The sequence below is a fragment of the Juglans regia genome, chromosome 13 (assembly GCF_001411555.2).
Source record: "Juglans regia cultivar Chandler chromosome 13, Walnut 2.0, whole genome shotgun sequence".
Taxonomy (NCBI): Eukaryota; Viridiplantae; Streptophyta; class Magnoliopsida; order Fagales; family Juglandaceae; genus Juglans; species Juglans regia.
In genome coordinates, this window is record NC_049913.1 from 12501237 (window position 1) to 12520683 (window position 19447).

General features: G+C 35.6%; 2 protein-coding genes across 2 annotated transcripts; both read right to left on the reverse strand.

Annotated features, from left to right (window-relative positions):
* Positions 1 to 4658: 4658 nt before the first annotated feature.
* On the reverse strand, positions 4659 to 8735 carry LOC108988807 (UDP-galactose/UDP-glucose transporter 3-like). The gene is made up of 7 exons (XM_018962174.2): positions 8463 to 8735; positions 7800 to 7897; positions 7561 to 7691; positions 7190 to 7220; positions 6577 to 6680; positions 6306 to 6427; positions 4659 to 5277 (listed from the first exon to the last, which is right to left on the reverse strand). The coding sequence occupies exons 1-7, from the start codon at positions 8564 to 8566 to the stop codon at positions 4869 to 4871; spliced, it is 999 nt and encodes a 332-aa protein (XP_018817719.1). The 5' UTR covers positions 8567 to 8735; the 3' UTR covers positions 4659 to 4868.
* Positions 8736 to 11017: 2282 nt separating this feature from the next.
* LOC108988769 lies at positions 11018 to 12133 on the reverse strand. The gene has a single exon (XM_018962118.1). It carries the CDS (start codon positions 12131 to 12133, stop codon positions 11018 to 11020), a length of 1116 nt encoding a protein of 371 aa, XP_018817663.1.
* Between the last annotated feature and the right edge of the window lie 7314 nt (positions 12134 to 19447).

Sequence of the window (19447 nt, forward strand, 5' to 3'; positions counted from 1 at the left end):
ACCACTACAGACATGTGACAAACCCTTCCCCTTCAAGCACCTTGCCCTCAAGGTGTGGTTATGCTTCCACCCTTTCCTTGCAGCTGAGACTAGCTTCTTACCCTCAAAGTCCTTGAGCTGACCCACAACCTTCTCCTCGATGGAATTTACCGTATAGGGGACCTCATAAACTTTCTTCTTCAACTTTTCTAGTAGTGGAAGGTGAGTAATAACAGCTTTTTCAAGCTAATGCAGAGAATGACAACCCGGTAAAGACAACAAGCCTTGATGAAACCCTATAAAGTTTTCAGCCACTTGTGCCTTATCAACAAAATGTTATGCCCAATTACCCCATATCCAACATTCACTGTACTTTCCATTGCATTCCAAGTCACCACAACTCTCTTCGAAATCTCATTAAAGAATTTCCTAGTGCCTCCCATCTCCTCTTACTTCAAATATTCCATTCTCATGATATTCCAAGAGACCAAAGCTCTATCTGACATTTTATCAAAGAGTAGCCTCACAATACCCAACTGCAATGAAGGCACCATTTTACTGCTCTTGGTATTATTGCCAAGTTTCAGCCTCCCATGTTCAAGCTGTAATTTCAGCATTGATTTTCCTGATGCAATCATTAATTTTATTATAGGGGTGGCTCCTAACCCATTGATTAGGAGCACCAATCTGTTGTCTCGTGTAATGGGAACAAAGTTGGTTTCCAATGAAAGTATTTGATGAAGAACCTGAGAGACCGCCACATCCACAAGCTGAAGGTTGGCCACAGCAACACTAGGTTTCCTATAAATTCTAAGGCCAAGGTCCATTTTCCCTAAACTCAAACACTTAGATGTAAATTGCGCAAACAATGTGCAAACAGATAGAGTAAAACCCATTGTTCCAACCATTTCTGATGCACCTCTTGCTTCAGCAGCAATATCAGCACATAACATTTTGTAAAGATCTTCATTGTCATTCGTCACCACCAAGGCCACAACACCTCCTGACTGCTCACCTTCCTGCTTTTTCATGAAGTTGCAACCACCACGAGCACCACGTACAGACAAAGCAATCAATCTAGAAAATATTGATGATGAGCTGGAGTCCTCCCTAACAAAATGTTCTGTCCAGTTACCACATATTATAATGCCACCATTTCCACTCTTATTCTACTCCATTATACTACTTACTACAACAACCACACTAGCACAATTAAAATAGACACACCAAGATGTAATCTCTTTCAATGCAAACAATACACCACCAAGTAATAAAGGTCTCCTTCCAAGTCTATCAACTATTCCAAGTCTATCAACTACAAAAACAACTGCTTCTAATACAATCACATGCTCTCTAACTTTTACAAGCTCAAGTCGTGTTTCCTGATTACTGTCATTGTTGCAGAGAACAATAGAGTTTAGTGAATTTTTTATAAACATGGAAAGACAACCCTCAACTCCTCTTTGAACCCAAATTCCATAACTCTATCTACTTTATCCAAAATTAGGAACCTGGTCTTAGAGAACACAAGAGGAATGTCAAGATTGACTTTAGGCATTTCATTAAACAATTGAAGCACAATTACTGTCTTTTTCATGTGAAGCACCAAGACAACATTAAATTCTCCGTACAGTCCTCTCAAAACTTGCTAAGAGCCTCCAATGGCATAGACATTCATCAGGCCACCGATGACTTCGTGTGGGACAAGGTCACTATTGTCCTAGACAATAAAATGAGGCTGCCTAAAAATTTTTGCAAGAAGTTTCCTCCACTTCTCAACTCCACGAATTCGAGTATTAGCATATTCCTCGTCGTCAATTTCTAATGCAATATTTGGTCCATCAACATAAAGTATGTTTTCCATAGGTAGTCTAACTTCGTTGTCCCAAATCAGGATGCCAAAACCATAGATCTCGTCCAGCTTCACGGCGACTTGTGGGAACTCGATGGTCGACTACCTCTCGAGTTGTCTAAAGGTGTCCTATAGCTTGTTGACTGTGGGGATCACCGAGTGGCCCAAAGACGGGGTCGACAATGGTGATGAAGGTGACAAAAAAGTCAACGAAATTACCTCGTCCGCCATGGGCGAATGGGACTGGTGTCGATGGGTTGGGTCAACAAAATGGATGTGGAACCACACCTAGGGTTAAAGGTTTTGAGAGAGTTTGAGACAAAGATTGGATTGCTATGTCTGTTAAGTGAGAGAGAGTGAACACCTGATCAGTAGGGAAGACAAATCATAGTGGAAACAATAAGAGTACAAAGGTTTTGGGGGTTTAATCTGTAGAGTGACATTCTTGGCTCCTACGAAGAGAGAATGCTTGGTATGCACCATGGGAAAAGAAATGGAGAGCTTGAAAAATATGTGTTTGTTTCTCCAGAAAGTATAGAAAAGGAATTGAATCTGAGTGATTCTCCTTCTCATCGGCTCAAAAATTGTTCAAGGAGATGAGGACAGAGATAAGGAAAATGAACACCACCTGGGTCAAACTCCCATCTGGTGCACAGGAAATTAAGAACGCCACCATCCTTATCGTTGAGGCTGAGAATGGTCCCAATTATTGGGTCCCCTCTGTTTCCGGCTATGGTTTGATTATTGTTTGGTACCATCATTGGAAAAGGAAAAAACGGGAAACTGGAGGATATTTTGAAGAAAGGAAAAAAGGAATCTCATTGGAATTGACTTCCCATTTTTCTTTCCCCATTGCTGCGTGTTCTTTGTCTTCCTACAACACACACTTGGCATTCCAAATACGTTAACTCTTCATTGAAGTTGTTTATGAAATCTTCAAAATTGTTCCTAACATCTTCGAATATTTGCAGGAAAACTTCGTAACGTTGCTGTGATTGTTCGACCAGCTCCTTATTTTGAGTAATGATAAGAGAATTTCTTCCATTTTCATAGATTGATTGCATAGAGATAGGTGTCTCTGGTACCAATTGTAATACTCCAAAAATACTTGATAAAGAAATGCATTGAAAATGGCTCATTATGAGGGGAGAACCTCTAGAAAGTAGAGATAGAAGAAAAAGAGGATAGAAAAGAGAATAATGAATTTGATTTAAGTTTTTGCCTACCGATACAAGTGCATCCTTCTGCTACATATACTGATTTCCCTATTCTTGGGCCACAGACCAACTTAACCAAACTGTAAAAGTAAAGCAACTAATACAATTCTAACAAACAATAAATGGGCCATAGCCCTATCCAATAAAAACATACAAATAAAAGAGGTGATGACTTTGGCCCAGTGGCTGAGCCCAATAACTAAACTCTTATTACACCCTACTGTCACTACTACAGACGTGTGACAACCTTCCAGTCTTCTTATGAGCTTTTCTTATGAGGTTGAACATGTAATGATCGAGGAGGGTCCTAGGATCATCTCAGGAAATGACAAACTCTATATTTGATCAAGTTTATGCAATAACAGAGAGGTTACTTTCAAAAAAATAAAAATAAAATCAACATAACGCTAGCTGTCACGATATAGTTCATTACCCCTGAAAATTAAGGGCCCTTTTCTTTTGTTTCTAGGTAATCTACCTATCCATCTATCTAAATAAATATATATATATATATATTATCAATTGTGTTTACATTAATTTTTTTAATATTATTTATAGGGATAGGTTGTTCATTCAACCTCAATAAATAAAAAAAAAAACGTATATATTCTTTGGATAATACTACTCTTCCCTCTCTATTTTACCGCTCAACTCTACCGCTTTGCTTTTTTAATTTTTTTTTTACTTAGTGATTAAAAAAGTGTTTTTTAATAATATTATAAATTTTTTTATTTTTTTAAAAAACATTTAAAAGTATTAAAAAATACATGTATGAAAAGACAAAAAAAAAAAAAACCCTATACCTAACGATAGCTCCCAACAGTAGCTGGGAGAGTTGAGTGTAGCAGCACTCATATTCTTTTTTGTTTTTGGGATTATTTGGTTCTATGCAGCAAACTATTTGACATTTAGTCTATGTGAATGCATTATATATAGCCATGTCATTATCCAATAATTTATTATTTCATGAGCTTTGCTACTTATCATTTCCATACACAATACATTACACTTATTTTTATTTTTTTTATTTTTTTTTTAGTTTTATTATTCCTAAACTAATTGATTTCTTTTACTCATCATCTATACAACACACGTTTCATAAAATAAAAAAATTATGTATGATTTGTGGATGATGAATAGAATTTTTCTTATTTCATTAATAATTGGTCTACCAACACGATGCATGGATAGTCGATACTTGTCAGTTGAGCCTGCGTAAATGGTTCATATTTCACCTTCAGAATTTAGAAACTTTATAGTATCTTTCATCTGGACCATCCACCGAACCCATCTCCTAATCATACAAGTAAGGGCAGCAAGAGGCATGTGAAAAAGCTATAACTTCGTACATCAGTTCAAATTCTAGACAACCTACCTTAATAGCATAACATGCTAAAATATTATTCTAGCTTGATTCTTGTTGATCTTTCATGCCAAACTAATAAACCATCCCATGCTCAATTTTTAAATGGCACCCATTTCCTAGATGTCATAAAAAGTTACCAAAAATGAAAAACCTGTCAAAATGTGTTTCCTCTTTCTTTTTAAAAGATCTATTTACAAGCATGGTTTTTGATACACACAACACACCAACAAATTGAGTCCTACAATGATAAAAAAGTATTGAACTTTTTACTTTTTTTTTTTATAACTATAATAGTCCCTACAATTGATAAGAAACTACAACTACATTTAACAGCTTTTCATAATTATCATATAATTTGAAACCATCTCAACCTTATGGTTACTATAAATGAAAGAACACTCGGGGATATAAAGGCCAAAAATGAAGAAGGGTTCAAGTTATAGATAAAAAAATGTTACATGGGTTTTCTCTTCTTCTGCAATCTCTGCGACTTCTTCCACTTGAGGTAGATCTGGTATGACAATCCAGAGAAGACCATGAAAACGCACCCCCATTGCTTTGTCGACAGGGGATTGCCACTCAGGAGTGAAGAAACCACAATGCTGACAAACTTGCGGGTGGTGGTGATCGTGGTATTAGCAAGGGAGCCAAATCGACTTATGGTCAGAAAGATGAAATTCTGGCCCACTGCCCCACAAAGGCAATAGAGAAAAATGTCCCATGCTGCCTCCGGATGCTGCTTGCAAAACTGGACTGCCTCAAATCCGCTTGCCTGGGGCCAGCCGAACATGTAGATCATGTTGTAAATGGTACCCCATAAGTTCATCCCTAGCATAATATTCCAGGCACTTGTTTTTGGGTACCTAAACCAGAGAAAGCAACAAAAATATGAATAATTTATACCTTTCGGGATAGGTTGGTGAGTATGTGTAACAGCCAATGTGATATAGGTCATCATTCTAAAAGAATCAATTTGTAAGGTGCTCCATGGAACAAACAAAGGGGAAAAGAAGGTGCAGGCTTCAGAAACCCTGTTTCTAGATCCAATGTGGGAACGTTCAACTGCAACACATTTAATGCTTCAAAAAATGCATGCTAGTTTTATAGTTCAATAATTTAGCCCGCACCAGAAAGGGAAATAGGACGACACTACCAGGAATTTTGGAGAGCAAAGACCGACACAGCCATTCTCAAGCCTTTTTAAGAACGTGATGAGCATTTCTGAAGTTCACACGAGCATATGGAGTCATCTAAATTAATCCTCAAATGAATACCATCTTGCTTTCTTTCCAAATTTCAGACTCATGTCAACAAGTGAATTCAAGGTGTATAGAGGGGGAGGAAAAATGTTTTACAAAGAGGGATGAAAGCCGTTTTCTTGGCCAAAAGGTAAACTGGGAATCGAAATTCTGGAACTCCTATAGGTATGTAATTTCTCTAGGTGTGGTGATTTTGCTTAAATATTTATTGAAATCAAATTATTATGTTGAAGAGTATAGTTTTGCCCACATTTTGTTTTTGTTTCTCATGGGTGGAAGACAAAAATAAATGAAAAAGTAGTCCACAGGGGATAAATTTCTAGAAATAAATGAAGGCTTATTAGTAAATTGATCAAGTTCTTCCATGGCAGAGGTACGGAGATTTGCTCTTAAAAATCAACGACAAATTGCTTTTTCGGTCAAGTACAAAACAAACTTTGCTGTGATGCATTTTTTGTTTGTTGCTTATTGACTAGTACACAGGAACAAGTCAAATGGAAAAAGCAATAGAAAACTTTAAACATTATCAAAAGACCAAGTTGTTTTAACTTACTAGATACTAAAATCTCAATTGGAAACAATAAAACTTTGTGCATTTTTTTTTTTCCATAAGTAGTATTTTGTTAACGTACCTAGCAGAAATTGAATCCTGAGTAGCATTTGTAAATCCATCAAATGCAAGGTTCAGGAAACATAGCCCATATCCAAGGGGTGCATTTGGATGTGCCAGCTTGCTTATAGTCTTTGAGCTAGTCTGCAATCAATTCAACTATATATAAGACAAACATAAAAATCAAAAATGAGTTTGCTAGAAGCAATCATTTACCCCCGAAGATATCTTAAGAACTGAGCATGAAAATAGTTCAAAAAGAAAAAAATTATTCATAAAGACATAATCATCACCTTTAGTAGTGCAAATATAGACACACCTCCAGCAACAAGGAGAGTACAAAGATACTCTGGAAAAGTGTATCTTATACCATAAACTAAAGTACCCATCAGCATTACTGCATACAACAAGATAAAACATTAGTTACTGGAAAAAAAAAAAAAATCACTGTCATGGATATATTAATCGACTTGTACAAATAATCCACTCTCAACACAACAAATAAGCAGCAATAAACTTCCCCATTCATTTCATTGATCATCATTTTAAAAACCGCAATGGCAGAAAAAAGCCATTATTTTCATAAACTCTTTACATATATAGCAAATTCTAGTTAAGCTCTAGGATCATCCCTTCCTTTTTCACACAAGAGATGCCATCAAACAACACATCTCAATCAAAGGAAGGCCAAAAATATACAATTTGTAAGTCCTCTAATAACAATCTTTCTTCCAACCAGAAAAATGATGAAAATCTTTCTTTTTCCTTTGCAAGTTAAAAAAGGTGTCGAGGGAATGTAGGATTGGTTTGTCGGTAAAAGCATGCAGTTTCCAGTTAGATATCATCATGCTTGGCGAACAGCAGATTTGTTTAAGCTCAGACTGTATAAACTTGTAAATATTTCACCTGGAATCATTTTTGAGGATTTTGCCAGGACCTGCAATTAAAAAAAAAAAAAAAAAAAAGCATCAATATTTTCTGCAACACCAAATTAAATTTCCCTGATTGGTAATAAGGAAGAAGAAATAGTCTTCATGCATTTTTTTATAGGTTGTCTTCATGCAATTACCATCCGACAATGAAATTGAGGAAAAAATACTGAGAATCATATTAGAAAACTGGAGTAACATCATGCAAGTGGATCATCCAGACTACCAATCACCATATTATAGTTTTTTTGTTTTTCTTTCTATAAGTGATGACCACATCATAGTGACATTCCCACTTTTCCTTCCAAGTATGAATAAACCGTTGAATAAAGAGAAGTAGACACATGCCTGGGCAGGGTAGCTGATATACTTTAATGCTTCGATACCCATAGCTGGACCAATCGTGTTTGTAATGCCAGCACTCCAGTATGTCCACCAAGGAGCACCCCCATTACTACCACTTGACCAAAGTTTTATCACTGTTTAAAAGACGGAAAAAGAATGAAATTATATCTTGAATATATGAGCCTTCTACAAGTAACATTTTAGCAAAGGAAAAGGTAAGATGAAGGGGAAGAGGAACTCACTTATATAGGACCAGATTAAACATACTACATTCTGCGCCAAGTTAAGGAACGAAAGATGTTCGAACCTCTTCCCATCTGGACCAAATCTCTTGGTAGACCTATAGAGAGAGATAAAAATTAAGGGAAAAAATTGCGATCTTTCGGTTCATATGTCATCGTTAGGAACCAAAGTGAATAAGTTCCAACTTGAGTAGCAGTAACCCTAGTTGAATAGGCAATTTACTATCCCAATTAAGACTTTTTGGGAACCAAAATTAGAAAATTTTCAATGTTCAGCAGCGATGAACAGCCTTTGACAAAATTCTGTTCAAGTCAAACAATTGGAAAATCATAATTTTTGGTGCAAACTGCCCAGTTTCTGCCAATGCAATCCGAACATTGCTAATCATAAGCATAAATTTAAACATTAAGGAAGCCGCATTTTGCATATCAGTTGAATTAAAATCAATAAGCGGCCCTAAAAATGATCGAATTCGAATTCAACGCCAGCACCATAACGATTACCACCCTTCCAATTACGAGAGCACCCGCATGATCCAGAAAATATACCCGAACACACTGTCGTTAGCTCTCACCCGGTTTATCATAGGAGATCGGATAAATAATATACAATCGAAGCAGAAGTTCCATTAATAAAAAAGAGTGGGAGAAAGAAAAACTAACAGAGTTTCCTGAAGAAAGCCTTGATAGATATAGGCAGACCAAATGCCGGCGACGCAAAAGGACAACACTAGTACACGGCGGAGTCCAACGCCGTGAGCTTCCATTCGTCTCGCCGGAGACCACTTACGTAGATTGGCCAGAGGGTTTATCGTCTTATTCTTGTGAAAAAAAAAGAAGAAGAGAGGAAAGGGGATAGAGATCAGAAAGCAAAGAGGAGTTGAAAGTAAACTGAAACGTTACGAACTGAGAGCGATCTGGCAAATGGTAGTAGCGGTGGAGACGTTGATTCATATAACGGGTCCAGTGGGGGGAGCGCGAAGCTACGTAGAATATCCAGGTGGAGGTTTCTTATTGGGTAGTGAACCTACCTGACGTCTCTCATTGGCTGCTCAAACGCGGAGCACTCTTTCTGGTGCAAGTCCACCCCAATTTACCGATTGAAGTTTTCAACGTATTTTTATTGGAAATAATTTCAATCGGTATATGATGTAAATTAAACCATTTAAATTTGAGTAAGTCTGCATAAATGGGAGATTGTAAATTCATACAATTATGTTAAAAAAAAAATATATAATTATAATAATATTATTTTTAAAATAATATATATATTTTTTTATTTCTATTCATTAATAGAACTGTATAAGCAGTCCCACATTTAAAACTGTAAATAAAATTTTTCTTTAAATTTTATAATCATAAGACAATAATAAAATTAAAACGCAGATTTCTCAAATAAAACATTAATATATCCGTGATTCTTTTTGTTTTTTGTTTAAGTCTTAAATGCATTATTAAAAACAGTATGAATTATCTGAATATTTTTTAGTTTTACACTACATTTATGATTTAACAGTAAATATTTCTATTTTCTTTTTGTTTTTTTTTTTTTAGAAAAAGAGAGAAGTAGCCTCGTCGAACTTGATGACAGGATTTTTTTTTTGGGGGGCGCTCCGGCCCAAGAATAGCATTAGATGGGCCGATAAATAGGAGCCCACTTCAATGAGCATTTCCCAGTCCTACTCTACCTTAAAATCCACACGAGAGAATCTTCAATGAATTAGTCAAAATTAAACTATATTTTTAATAAATATAAAATGAATTTAAATTTTAAATATTCCATTTATATAAGTCTTCATATTATAATATTTATTTTTTATTATATAATAATAAAATAATATAAAATAAATTTAGCTTTAGCTATTCACATCAAATTTCTACATTGAATTATCCATTTATTTATTATATAGTAATGAGTAATTAATAATTAAAAAAATAATTTTTTTTTAATTATTAATTTATTTTATTTTATCATATTTTACCTATTATATATTAATTAATAATCATATTCTAATTAAATTATGGATTAAAAAATTATATTTTTCAATTGTCATTTAATCCTAATAATCACAAATGTCTAATTAAACCCATCTAAATTCTATATAAATGTCTTAAATTACTTAATTAGAGTACTTAACATAATTAAACGAGTGGACTAAAAAGTAATTAACAAGTACCATAAGAGGCCCCACCCAGCATGAGGATTTTTTTCTTGGTAAGCACACTCTACAATCTTTATGTACCAGAAATGCTTGACAACATATTACAATTTGTAATTGTACAATTGAAAACTTTCATCCATTAAAACTCAAATCTGAGGGCTCTTGCAACATTTAAGAGGTGTTGGTGCTTACGTTCTACAATGGCATTCTGTTGTGGAGTTTCAATGCAACTTGTTTGATGAATAATGCCTTTTTGGTTAAAAAATTCTTTCATATCAAATTCTGCACCATTGTCACTTCTTAGGGTCTTAATTCGAACATTAAACTGAGTTTCAACAAGATTGAAAAAAGACTCTATGCAAGACCGAGTTTGAGATTTTGTTTTACGGAGATAAGTCCAAGTACTTCGAGAAAAATGGTCAACAATAGTAAGGAAATACTTGGATCCATCATGGGCAGCAACAGAATAGGGTCTCCGTATATCACACATAATAATTTCAAAAATTCCAGAACTTGTATGTGTGCTGATGGGAAAAGGGAGTCGATGTTGTTTGGCCATTGGACAGATGCAACAAGGAATCTCATTCATATTAGAAATCTCAGTACTTACAACAGGATCTTTAATTAGAGATATCCTAGAGAAAGAGGTGTGGCCAAGTCTATAATGCCAAAGATTTGGCAGAGAATGATTGCTAAATAAAGATGCTGAAACAAAATGAATTTTATCTGAAAACTTGGTAAGGTAGTCAACAAGAGCTGTTGCAGGCACTTCAATTTGCTGAAGATGGTAGAGTCCATGCCTCACTTCACCCTTCCCAATCGTTGTCCAAGACAAAAGGTCCTGAAGGAAACATGACTCAGAAAAGAAAACAAGACAACAATCAAGTGAGTTTGCAATTCTTTTAGCTGAAATCAAGTTGAATGTAAAAGATGGTACACATAGGACATTTTCCAGAAAAAGATGGCTTCCAAACTTGACTGTGCCTATGTGTGTGACAGGTGCCTCATCACCATTTGGCATTTTGACAGAGTAAGAAACTTTATTTGTGATGCTTGTTAGAAGGGAAGTGCTACAGCACCTGTGTCAATTATCCAAGGAGTTTCTGCAGACATTAAGGAGTTTTGAAGAGAAATGGAATACTGTGTGGAAATACCAGATATCGTTGATGTTTTTGCTGCATTGGCAAAAGAATGAGAAGCTGTCTTGGTTGAGTTGGTAGAGGATAAAAGCATCATTGGAGTCTCTTTTGGCTGCAGCAGATGGAGCAATTGTTGATACTGCTCCCTAGTCAAACCAATTCTGGAACTCGAGTCCTCATCTTGGTCAGTAGAAGCAGAGTTAGCAAAAGAGGTAGATGATTTACCTTTGCTGAAAAGCTTGTGCCCAGGGGGGTACCCATGAAGTTTGTAGCATTTTTCTGCTACATGACCACTCATATGGCAGTGTGTACAAGTTGGTGGCTCAGCATTTCCTGCCTTAAAATAGGTTTCTAGAGAATGGCCTGTTTGATGACAATGGGTACAATAGGGGCGGTTTTTAAGGAGTTGGCCAGACTTGGCATTAGGTTTGAAGTTGGGATGGAATTTCTTTGTTGCTAGAGCCATTGAATCAGGAGAGGGACAACTACTCAGCATGAGATGTTGCCTCTCCTGCTGTTGAATCAGGGAAAGAACCTTACCAACAGAAGGTAAGGGGTCGAGCAACATGATTTGGTCTCTTGAATTGGTGTATGAATCATTGAGGCCCATCAAAAATTGTATTGCACAGTCCCTATGATATCTGTCCGAAAGGATCTTCAAATTACCACAACTACAATCAGGCAATGGATCAAACACATTGAGTTCATCCCAAAGAGTTTTCAGTTTTCCATAATAAACACTTACTGGATCTTGTTCTTGTTTCAATCCTGCAAGTGCTCTTTTAAGTTGAAAGATACGTGCACCATTTTGTTGAGTAAAACGTTCCTGCAGTTCAGTCCAGACCACGGAGGCTTTATTCACAAGGGCAATGCTAGACTTGATGGAAGGAGAAATGGAGTTTTGTAACCAAGAGGTCACAAGGTCATTGCAGCGTTCCCAAGCTTCAAGTAAAGGGTCATTTGTACTGGTAGGTTTGGAAATCTCACCATTGATAAAACCCAACTTATTTTTAGCTCGAAGAGCCCTCTGCATAGCCCGAGATCAAGTTGTGTAGTTATCAACAGTGAGGAGCTCGGGGACAAGGGAAACAGAAGGATTGTCCCCATGGTCAAGTCGATAAGGATTTGTGACATCATTGAAGTTGAGAAAACAATTTGGGGGAGTAGACTTTTCAGCAGAATTGTCTGTAGTCATGGTTAATATGAATGAATCACTGCTCTGGTACCATGTAAGAAATGGTAAAATAAGCAAGGAAAGAAGAAAAAGTCAGAGTGAAGAAGAACTTGGTATATTCTTCATTGAATCGATAATCTAACTTTTACAGAAAATGTGATATATGTAGTGCTCTGTACAACAAATAACAAACCAAGCCAAAGCACGTTCTGGAAGGAATATTTACATACTGCAAATAACAAACTAAGCCACTAAAAACTATACACCTCAGCCAAGGACAAAACCAAATAACTAACTATAAAATTACATAAAAGCTCTTCAGCTAGCCTTTCTCATGTGAGCTGGATTGAGGACCATTATGTAAAATATCTTCATCTTTATATACCAGATCATGATCATGGAGAGGAGGGGGAATATCACCATCATTCTCCAATAATTGCTCCTGCTACTACTCCAAGTCCAACTTCTATTCTTGAGCTGCCTTCACCTTCTTCTTCTTCTTCTTCTAAATCAGCATCCATCACAGAAGAACTTGCTCCATCTCTTGAGCTGCGTTCACCTTCTTCTTCTTCTTCTAAATCTCCTTCTCCCATCCGCAAGTCAACAAGAACTCGAAAGGCACCTCAGTACCTGCAGGATTATCACTGTCAACAGGCTCACTTCACTCCTCCAAGTCAATCCTTGACCAAGCAATTCTCCTCTCTTCCAGGTACTACTTTTCCTTTGAAAAAATCTCTGTCTTATCATCGTTTATCCACTACTTTTGCTGCTTTCTCTGCATCTATCTCATCTCAAGTTGATCCTCAAACATATAATCAAGCTGTCAAGGACTCGGGTTGGTGTGAGGCCATGCAGGCTGAGTTGGATGCTCTTGAGCTAAATCATACATGGACGATGGTTGATTTGCCACCTGGAAAAGAACCAATTGAGTGCAAGTATGTCTACAAAACTAAATTTAATTCAGATGGTACAGTAGAGAGATTAAAGGCCAGGCTAGTGGCCAAAGGTTACACACAGCAGGAGGGAATTGATTATCACGAGACTTTTTCTCCTGTGGCCAAGATGGTCACAGTTAGATGTCTTTTGGCTCTTGTAGCCATGAATGGTTGGCATTTACAGCAATTTGATGTGAATAATGCCTTCCTTCATGGCGAGTTAGAGGAGGAAATATACATGTATAAGCCACCAGGCTATACCAAAGGAAACCTGGACAGGTTTGCAAACTTCTCAAGAGTTTGTATGGTCTTAAACAAGCATCTCGACAATGGCATGCTAAGTTTTCAAATTCTCTCATTCAGTATGGTTTTCAACAATCTAAATCAGATTATAGCCTCTTCACAATGTTTAATGGAGATGTATTCACAGCCTTGTTGGTTTATGTAGATGATATAGTTGTTGCTAGCAACTCTCTTGATTGCATCAGTTCTCTCAAAAGCTTCTTAAACACTCACTTCAAAATTAAAGACCTTGGTTCACTTCGTTATTTCCTTGGCATTGAAGTGGCCAGATCTGCCTAAGGGATCCATTTATGTCAAAGGAAGTATGCCCTTGACATTTTATCAGACTCAGGAACTCTTGGATCCAAACCTGCCAAACTTCCCATGGATCAAAACTTAAAGCTCAGCAAGGATTCAGGTTCCTCTCTCCATGATCCAAGCATTTACAGAAGACTTGTTGGAAGGCTTTTGTATTTAACCATCACTAGGCCTGATATCAGTTTTTCAGTACAAGTTCTAAGTCAGTTCATGTCTCAGCCTACTGATGCTCATCTACATGCTGCACATAAGGTTTTAAAATATTTAAAGGGCAGTCCAGGTCAGGGACTCTTGCTGTCCTCTTCTTCTTCTCTTCAATTACAAGGGTACTGTGACTCGGATTGGGCTTCATGCCCTGATACTCGAAGATCAATTACAGGATTTTGTATTTTTATTGGAAATTCACTTGTTTCTTGGAAGTCTAAAAAGCAATCCGTTGTCTCTCGTTCATCAGCAGAGTCTGAGTATCGAGCCATGGCAGCAACATGTTGTGAATTTACTTGGATCAAACAACTTCTAGCTGATCTACACATCTCACATTCAAATGCTGTCATTCTTCACTGTGACAACCAAGCAGCCCTACATATTGCTGCCAACCCAATTTTCCATGAGCGTACTAAGCACATTGAAGTCGATTGCCATCTTATTCGAAATAAAATCCAAGAAGGAAGCATTGTGACTGCATATGTTCCTACTCACTCTCAACTGGCTGATATCTTTACAAAAGCACTCTCCTCTATTGTGCTCAATACTCTTCTTTCCAAGATGGGAATAGTCAATCTCTATTCTCTATCTTACGGGGGGGTATTGGAGAATGATGGTGATATTCCCCCTCCTCTCCATGATCATGATCTGGTATATAAAGATGAAGATATTTTACATAATGGTCCTCAATCTAGCTCACATGAGAAAGGCTAGCTAAAGAGCTTTTATGTAATTTTATAGTTAGTTATTTGGTTTTGTCCTTGGCTGAGGTGTATAGTTTTTAGTGGCTTAGTTTGTTATTTGCAGTATGTAAATATTCCTTCCAGAATGTGCTTTAGCTTGGTTTGTTATTTGCTGTACAGAGCAGTACATATATCACATTTTCTGTAAAAGTTAGATTATCGATTCAATGAAGAATATACCAAGTTCTTATTCACTCTGACTTTTTCTTCTTTCCTTGCTTATTTTACCATTTCTTACAGACTCCATTTATGTACAAGATTAAGAATTGGAAGAATCAAGTTGCTATTGATCAAGATTAAACAGAGCTGAAGCCAGAGACAAAAGCCATGACAAGAAAGCCATGGTAGCTGATATATGATATCTGCTGCAAAACTTCGGTGGGCAATATGCCCCATTATTACACTGGAGGAGAAAGTCCCCAACACGAACTTTTGAGCAAGCTGCAGCCAGTGTGAGCATTTAACCAGAACAGAGTATCCATCCACCAATGTGAACATTTTATCAAATGAAGATTCAAATAAGTAAACTACAGAAGAAACAGCAAGAAGTATGCTGCTATCTGCTAACAAGTAATTAAACAAGTATCATGCGAAGACTTAGCATAATTAACAAGATGACTTAGCATAATTAAACAAGTAATTAAACAAGTACCATGCAAGGCCCCCCCCAGCCAGCACATGAACCCGTGCCACCCACACCCCAAAAAAAAAATATCATTCTACTCAAATATTAAATACATCCTACATGAACCCAGCCAATGGACAGCTTTACCATTTTAAATCAGATGGTCAATGGACAAATCAACCACAAGAAAGTAGACATAATAATGGACAGCTTCATCCACAATATGTTTCCACAACAATTGATCAACAAATTAGGAATTTCCAATAGTATCTTGGTCAACAAATTAATCAAAAGATGGATTTAAGGTGTTGATTTGTTATTGCTATAATCCTTAAATCAACCGTTTTTCTACAAAAAATAGCTAAAACTCAATAAACAATGTCTCATCAGCTTAATGGGACGAAAATGGAATAAGAATATAGGTATATGGCACATAACTCTTCCAAACATAAAATACCTTAAATATATATGATCCAATATCAACCTCCATAAATATACACACATATACATATACATATGGTATTGTCTGATGCATTTGAATTCTCCCATTTATGTGATCATTTTGTTCCCATAATATATATATATATATATATATATATATATACAAACACATACATATACAAGGCGTTCAAATGACATATGGATCATGTTTTGAACAAATGAAATCTGACTTTTTTTCTAAGGCATTCAAGTGAGCAGTGAGTATATTATGTTTTGGTTAAGTTGAAAAGGTCAACAGATTCTAATCGAATTTTGGGACCAACTGCTTTCTCAATCATAAATAGAAACATAAACCCATCAAACTAATGCTCATTTGCTTTGTCTTTTGCTTACATGCAACCCCTCAATCATAAACAGAGACAGAAAATGCAACCCCTCAACAACTAAACCCATCCACAATCAAGATGAGGGCCTGGAGAAGAGAAATGCGAGGGACGATGAGGTGTATTAAAAAGTTAGGGATCATCAAGAGAATCAAATTCTATACGAAGAAAGAGATTACCTAAGCTTCGGAGAAATCAACGAGAGAAATAGGGGTTTTGGTTGTTTCCGATGAGAGTAGGAGTGTGGTGGGGAGGTGGCGCGGTGGTGCGGTGCTGATGTTGCCGACAAGACGTGGGGTAGTGGTGCGGTAGTGAGTCTCTCTAGTCGAAGATGAAATACTCAAGTTTTGGTGGGAAGGGCATCTGGTTTTTTGAGAGAGAAGGGAGAAAGAAGTTGATAGAAATAAATGGAGAGATAAATAATTGATATAAAATGTGTTTGATGTATGAACAATTCTTTTCAAATTTAGAAATTATTTTGAAAGTGACTGTAGCTAAATTCCAATTATTTAGAATTTAGTTATTTCATTGTGAACACATTTTATGCTTTAATAGCTAAATTTTTAATAGATTTAACTTTTAGCTAATCCATTGAAGATACTCTTAAAGAGATTTTAATAATACATTGCTCATTTCGGAAAGCTGATTTCTCAAAGGAATAAGGAATATCATTGTTGTGCATGAGAATGAAGAACGTGGATTATGCTCTCCAACTTGGTAGTCTTCTCAAAGTCAATCCAATCCAAACCAAGTGGACCCCCAGTCAACAATTTCTAACGAGTAATTCTAAAATTTCTTGGTGAGGATTTATATTTCTCAAAATTATTCGAGATTTTATTTTAAGACTTAATTTGGATTGAAAAATATTCTTAACTCATCTCATTATAATTTTTATAATTTTTTTATATAAAATATAATAAATAATTTAACTTTTTTAAATTTCAAAACAATAATAATATTAAAAATAATATTCTAATAATATTTTATTTAATTTTTAACTTTCATCTCATCTCAACTTACTATCTAAATCTAACCTAAACATTCAATACAATTCTTTAGATAAATATATATAAGTAATTAAATCTATATTTTTTTTTATCAATTTAAATTTTTAGAATAAGTGATTATTTCTCAAGATATTATAACAAAGCTTTTGAATCTAAATTCTGACTCTATATTTTTATCAGAATTTTTAAGATAAAGCAATGATTTCACTTTAATTAAAAAAAAAAAAAAACTTTAACCCTAAAATATAAATATAAAGATCAATAAGTGAGCACATCTAGAAGAAAGAAGGAAGGAAGCCCACCCCCCCGCCCGTGAAGGAGAGGGCATCTCGAGGCCATTTGTTTATATTCGTTTATTATGGTCCCCCACAACCTACAACTTGAGAGGTTAACCTCTATAATCTCATTTTCACAACCTATATTATCCATCACGTCATTACTTATAATTAGCATCATGTGATGTGTTATTGGGTCTGATGGACCGTCGAGATCATTTTGGGTAATTAAGGTTTGCAAGCCGTGAATGATGGTACTAGTTAATAGCTAGCTAGCTGGCTAGTCTGATCAAGTCAATTGCTGTCTTCTTTGTCTTCGTCAACGTTAAAGACCGCTATCTTGAAGGCTTCCAGTTCCAGGATGTCTATCTATCTCTGTTTCTTAATTAATTAGCCACGTATTACGTATACGCCTGGATCATGTTCTCCCACCTCTCGATCTGCTAGCTACCACCTAGTCCTCTTCTTGGGGCGTATACTGATCCGTATCATGTGTGCATGCCCAGCTCTATGCATGTATCGTGTGAAACATCCAATATCGGTGGGAACCACGACCATCACACCCATGTGACCTTCGCTTTTACATATTTGTATTCATATTCCCTACCAATTGCGTCACCATGCATGCAGCATGACCCAAACCCTACGATAACAGCTATTCCATCTATTACATTTTAAATTCGTTATGATTTTTTGACGAATTCAACGAAGTTTGAGCCATAGAGCGAAGGGTTAGGCCAATAAAAATTTTGACCTGTTTTACGTGATCTTTATCTGATCTAACCCGCATACCAGAGTTTATCATATATTATATTAAAAAAATTTTAGACATAAGTTTCACATTCTACACACTATTTAAAAACATATAATTTTATATTTTTATCTTCATATTTTATATTAAATTCAAATATAAAATATAAGGATAAAAAAATAAAATTACATACTTTTAAATAGTGTGTAGGGTGTAAAGATTTTTTGTAGCACAACTCATTATATTATTCTTTTAAACAATTATCGTACTTTATTTAATTATTATTTAAAATAAAATTCTGTATAGTTATATATACATATATATTATGGTATATATATATATATTATCTTACTGAATAAATATGAGGTGGATGTAATTGACTCCATTTTTATTTTGTTTGTCGTCATTGTGTTTTAACACCTTCCACTTTTTTTCTGATCTGAAGGGCATATATAGCGTTTGGAGTCTTTGGACGTACGATGCAGTGACTTCAAGTGATATTTCAATATTATTGGGTGCTTCATTAAACGACACAGTGGAGTGAGTGGCCCAGTGGGTTCCCAAGCCAGCGGCAGTACGTTGCGTGATCACCCAAGTGTCTTCTTACAGAATGGTTTCTGCATCACGTTCTACGCATATCATCATGTCAGCTTGATACTCGTTCAATTATTATTTATTTTATAAAGAGAATCAATGGAAGAGTCTAAAGAAGGCAGACCCGTTCACACATTGGATTGGAGCTTTGCGATTTATCTTCCCATGGTGGGCCTTCCTCGCAAATATATAGAGATTGCACATGATCTAAAGGGTTTCGGTCAAAGTCAAATGCGTTAAATATTCTACACTTTTGATATTTTATTATATTCCATATTCTCCGACTATGGTTGGATTATAATTTTTCTTGAATTATATACTCTTTAATTTATCTTATTGTAAAATGCCAAACCATTAAAAATTATTTACACAACTATTAATTTTTAATAACATAATATTTTATGATATAATAAAAATTTCAAATATTCGTACTAATTATAATTAATTAATCAAATGCGTCTGTAAAATCTTTCTTTTATTATTGTAGTGACGAGAAGACATGAGCTGTGTGCCAATTCAACACTTTATTTTTTTTATTTTTTTTAATTTTAACCTTTTTATTCTTTATAAGTGCTAGAGATATAAATATATTACATAAAAATAAATTTACAAACT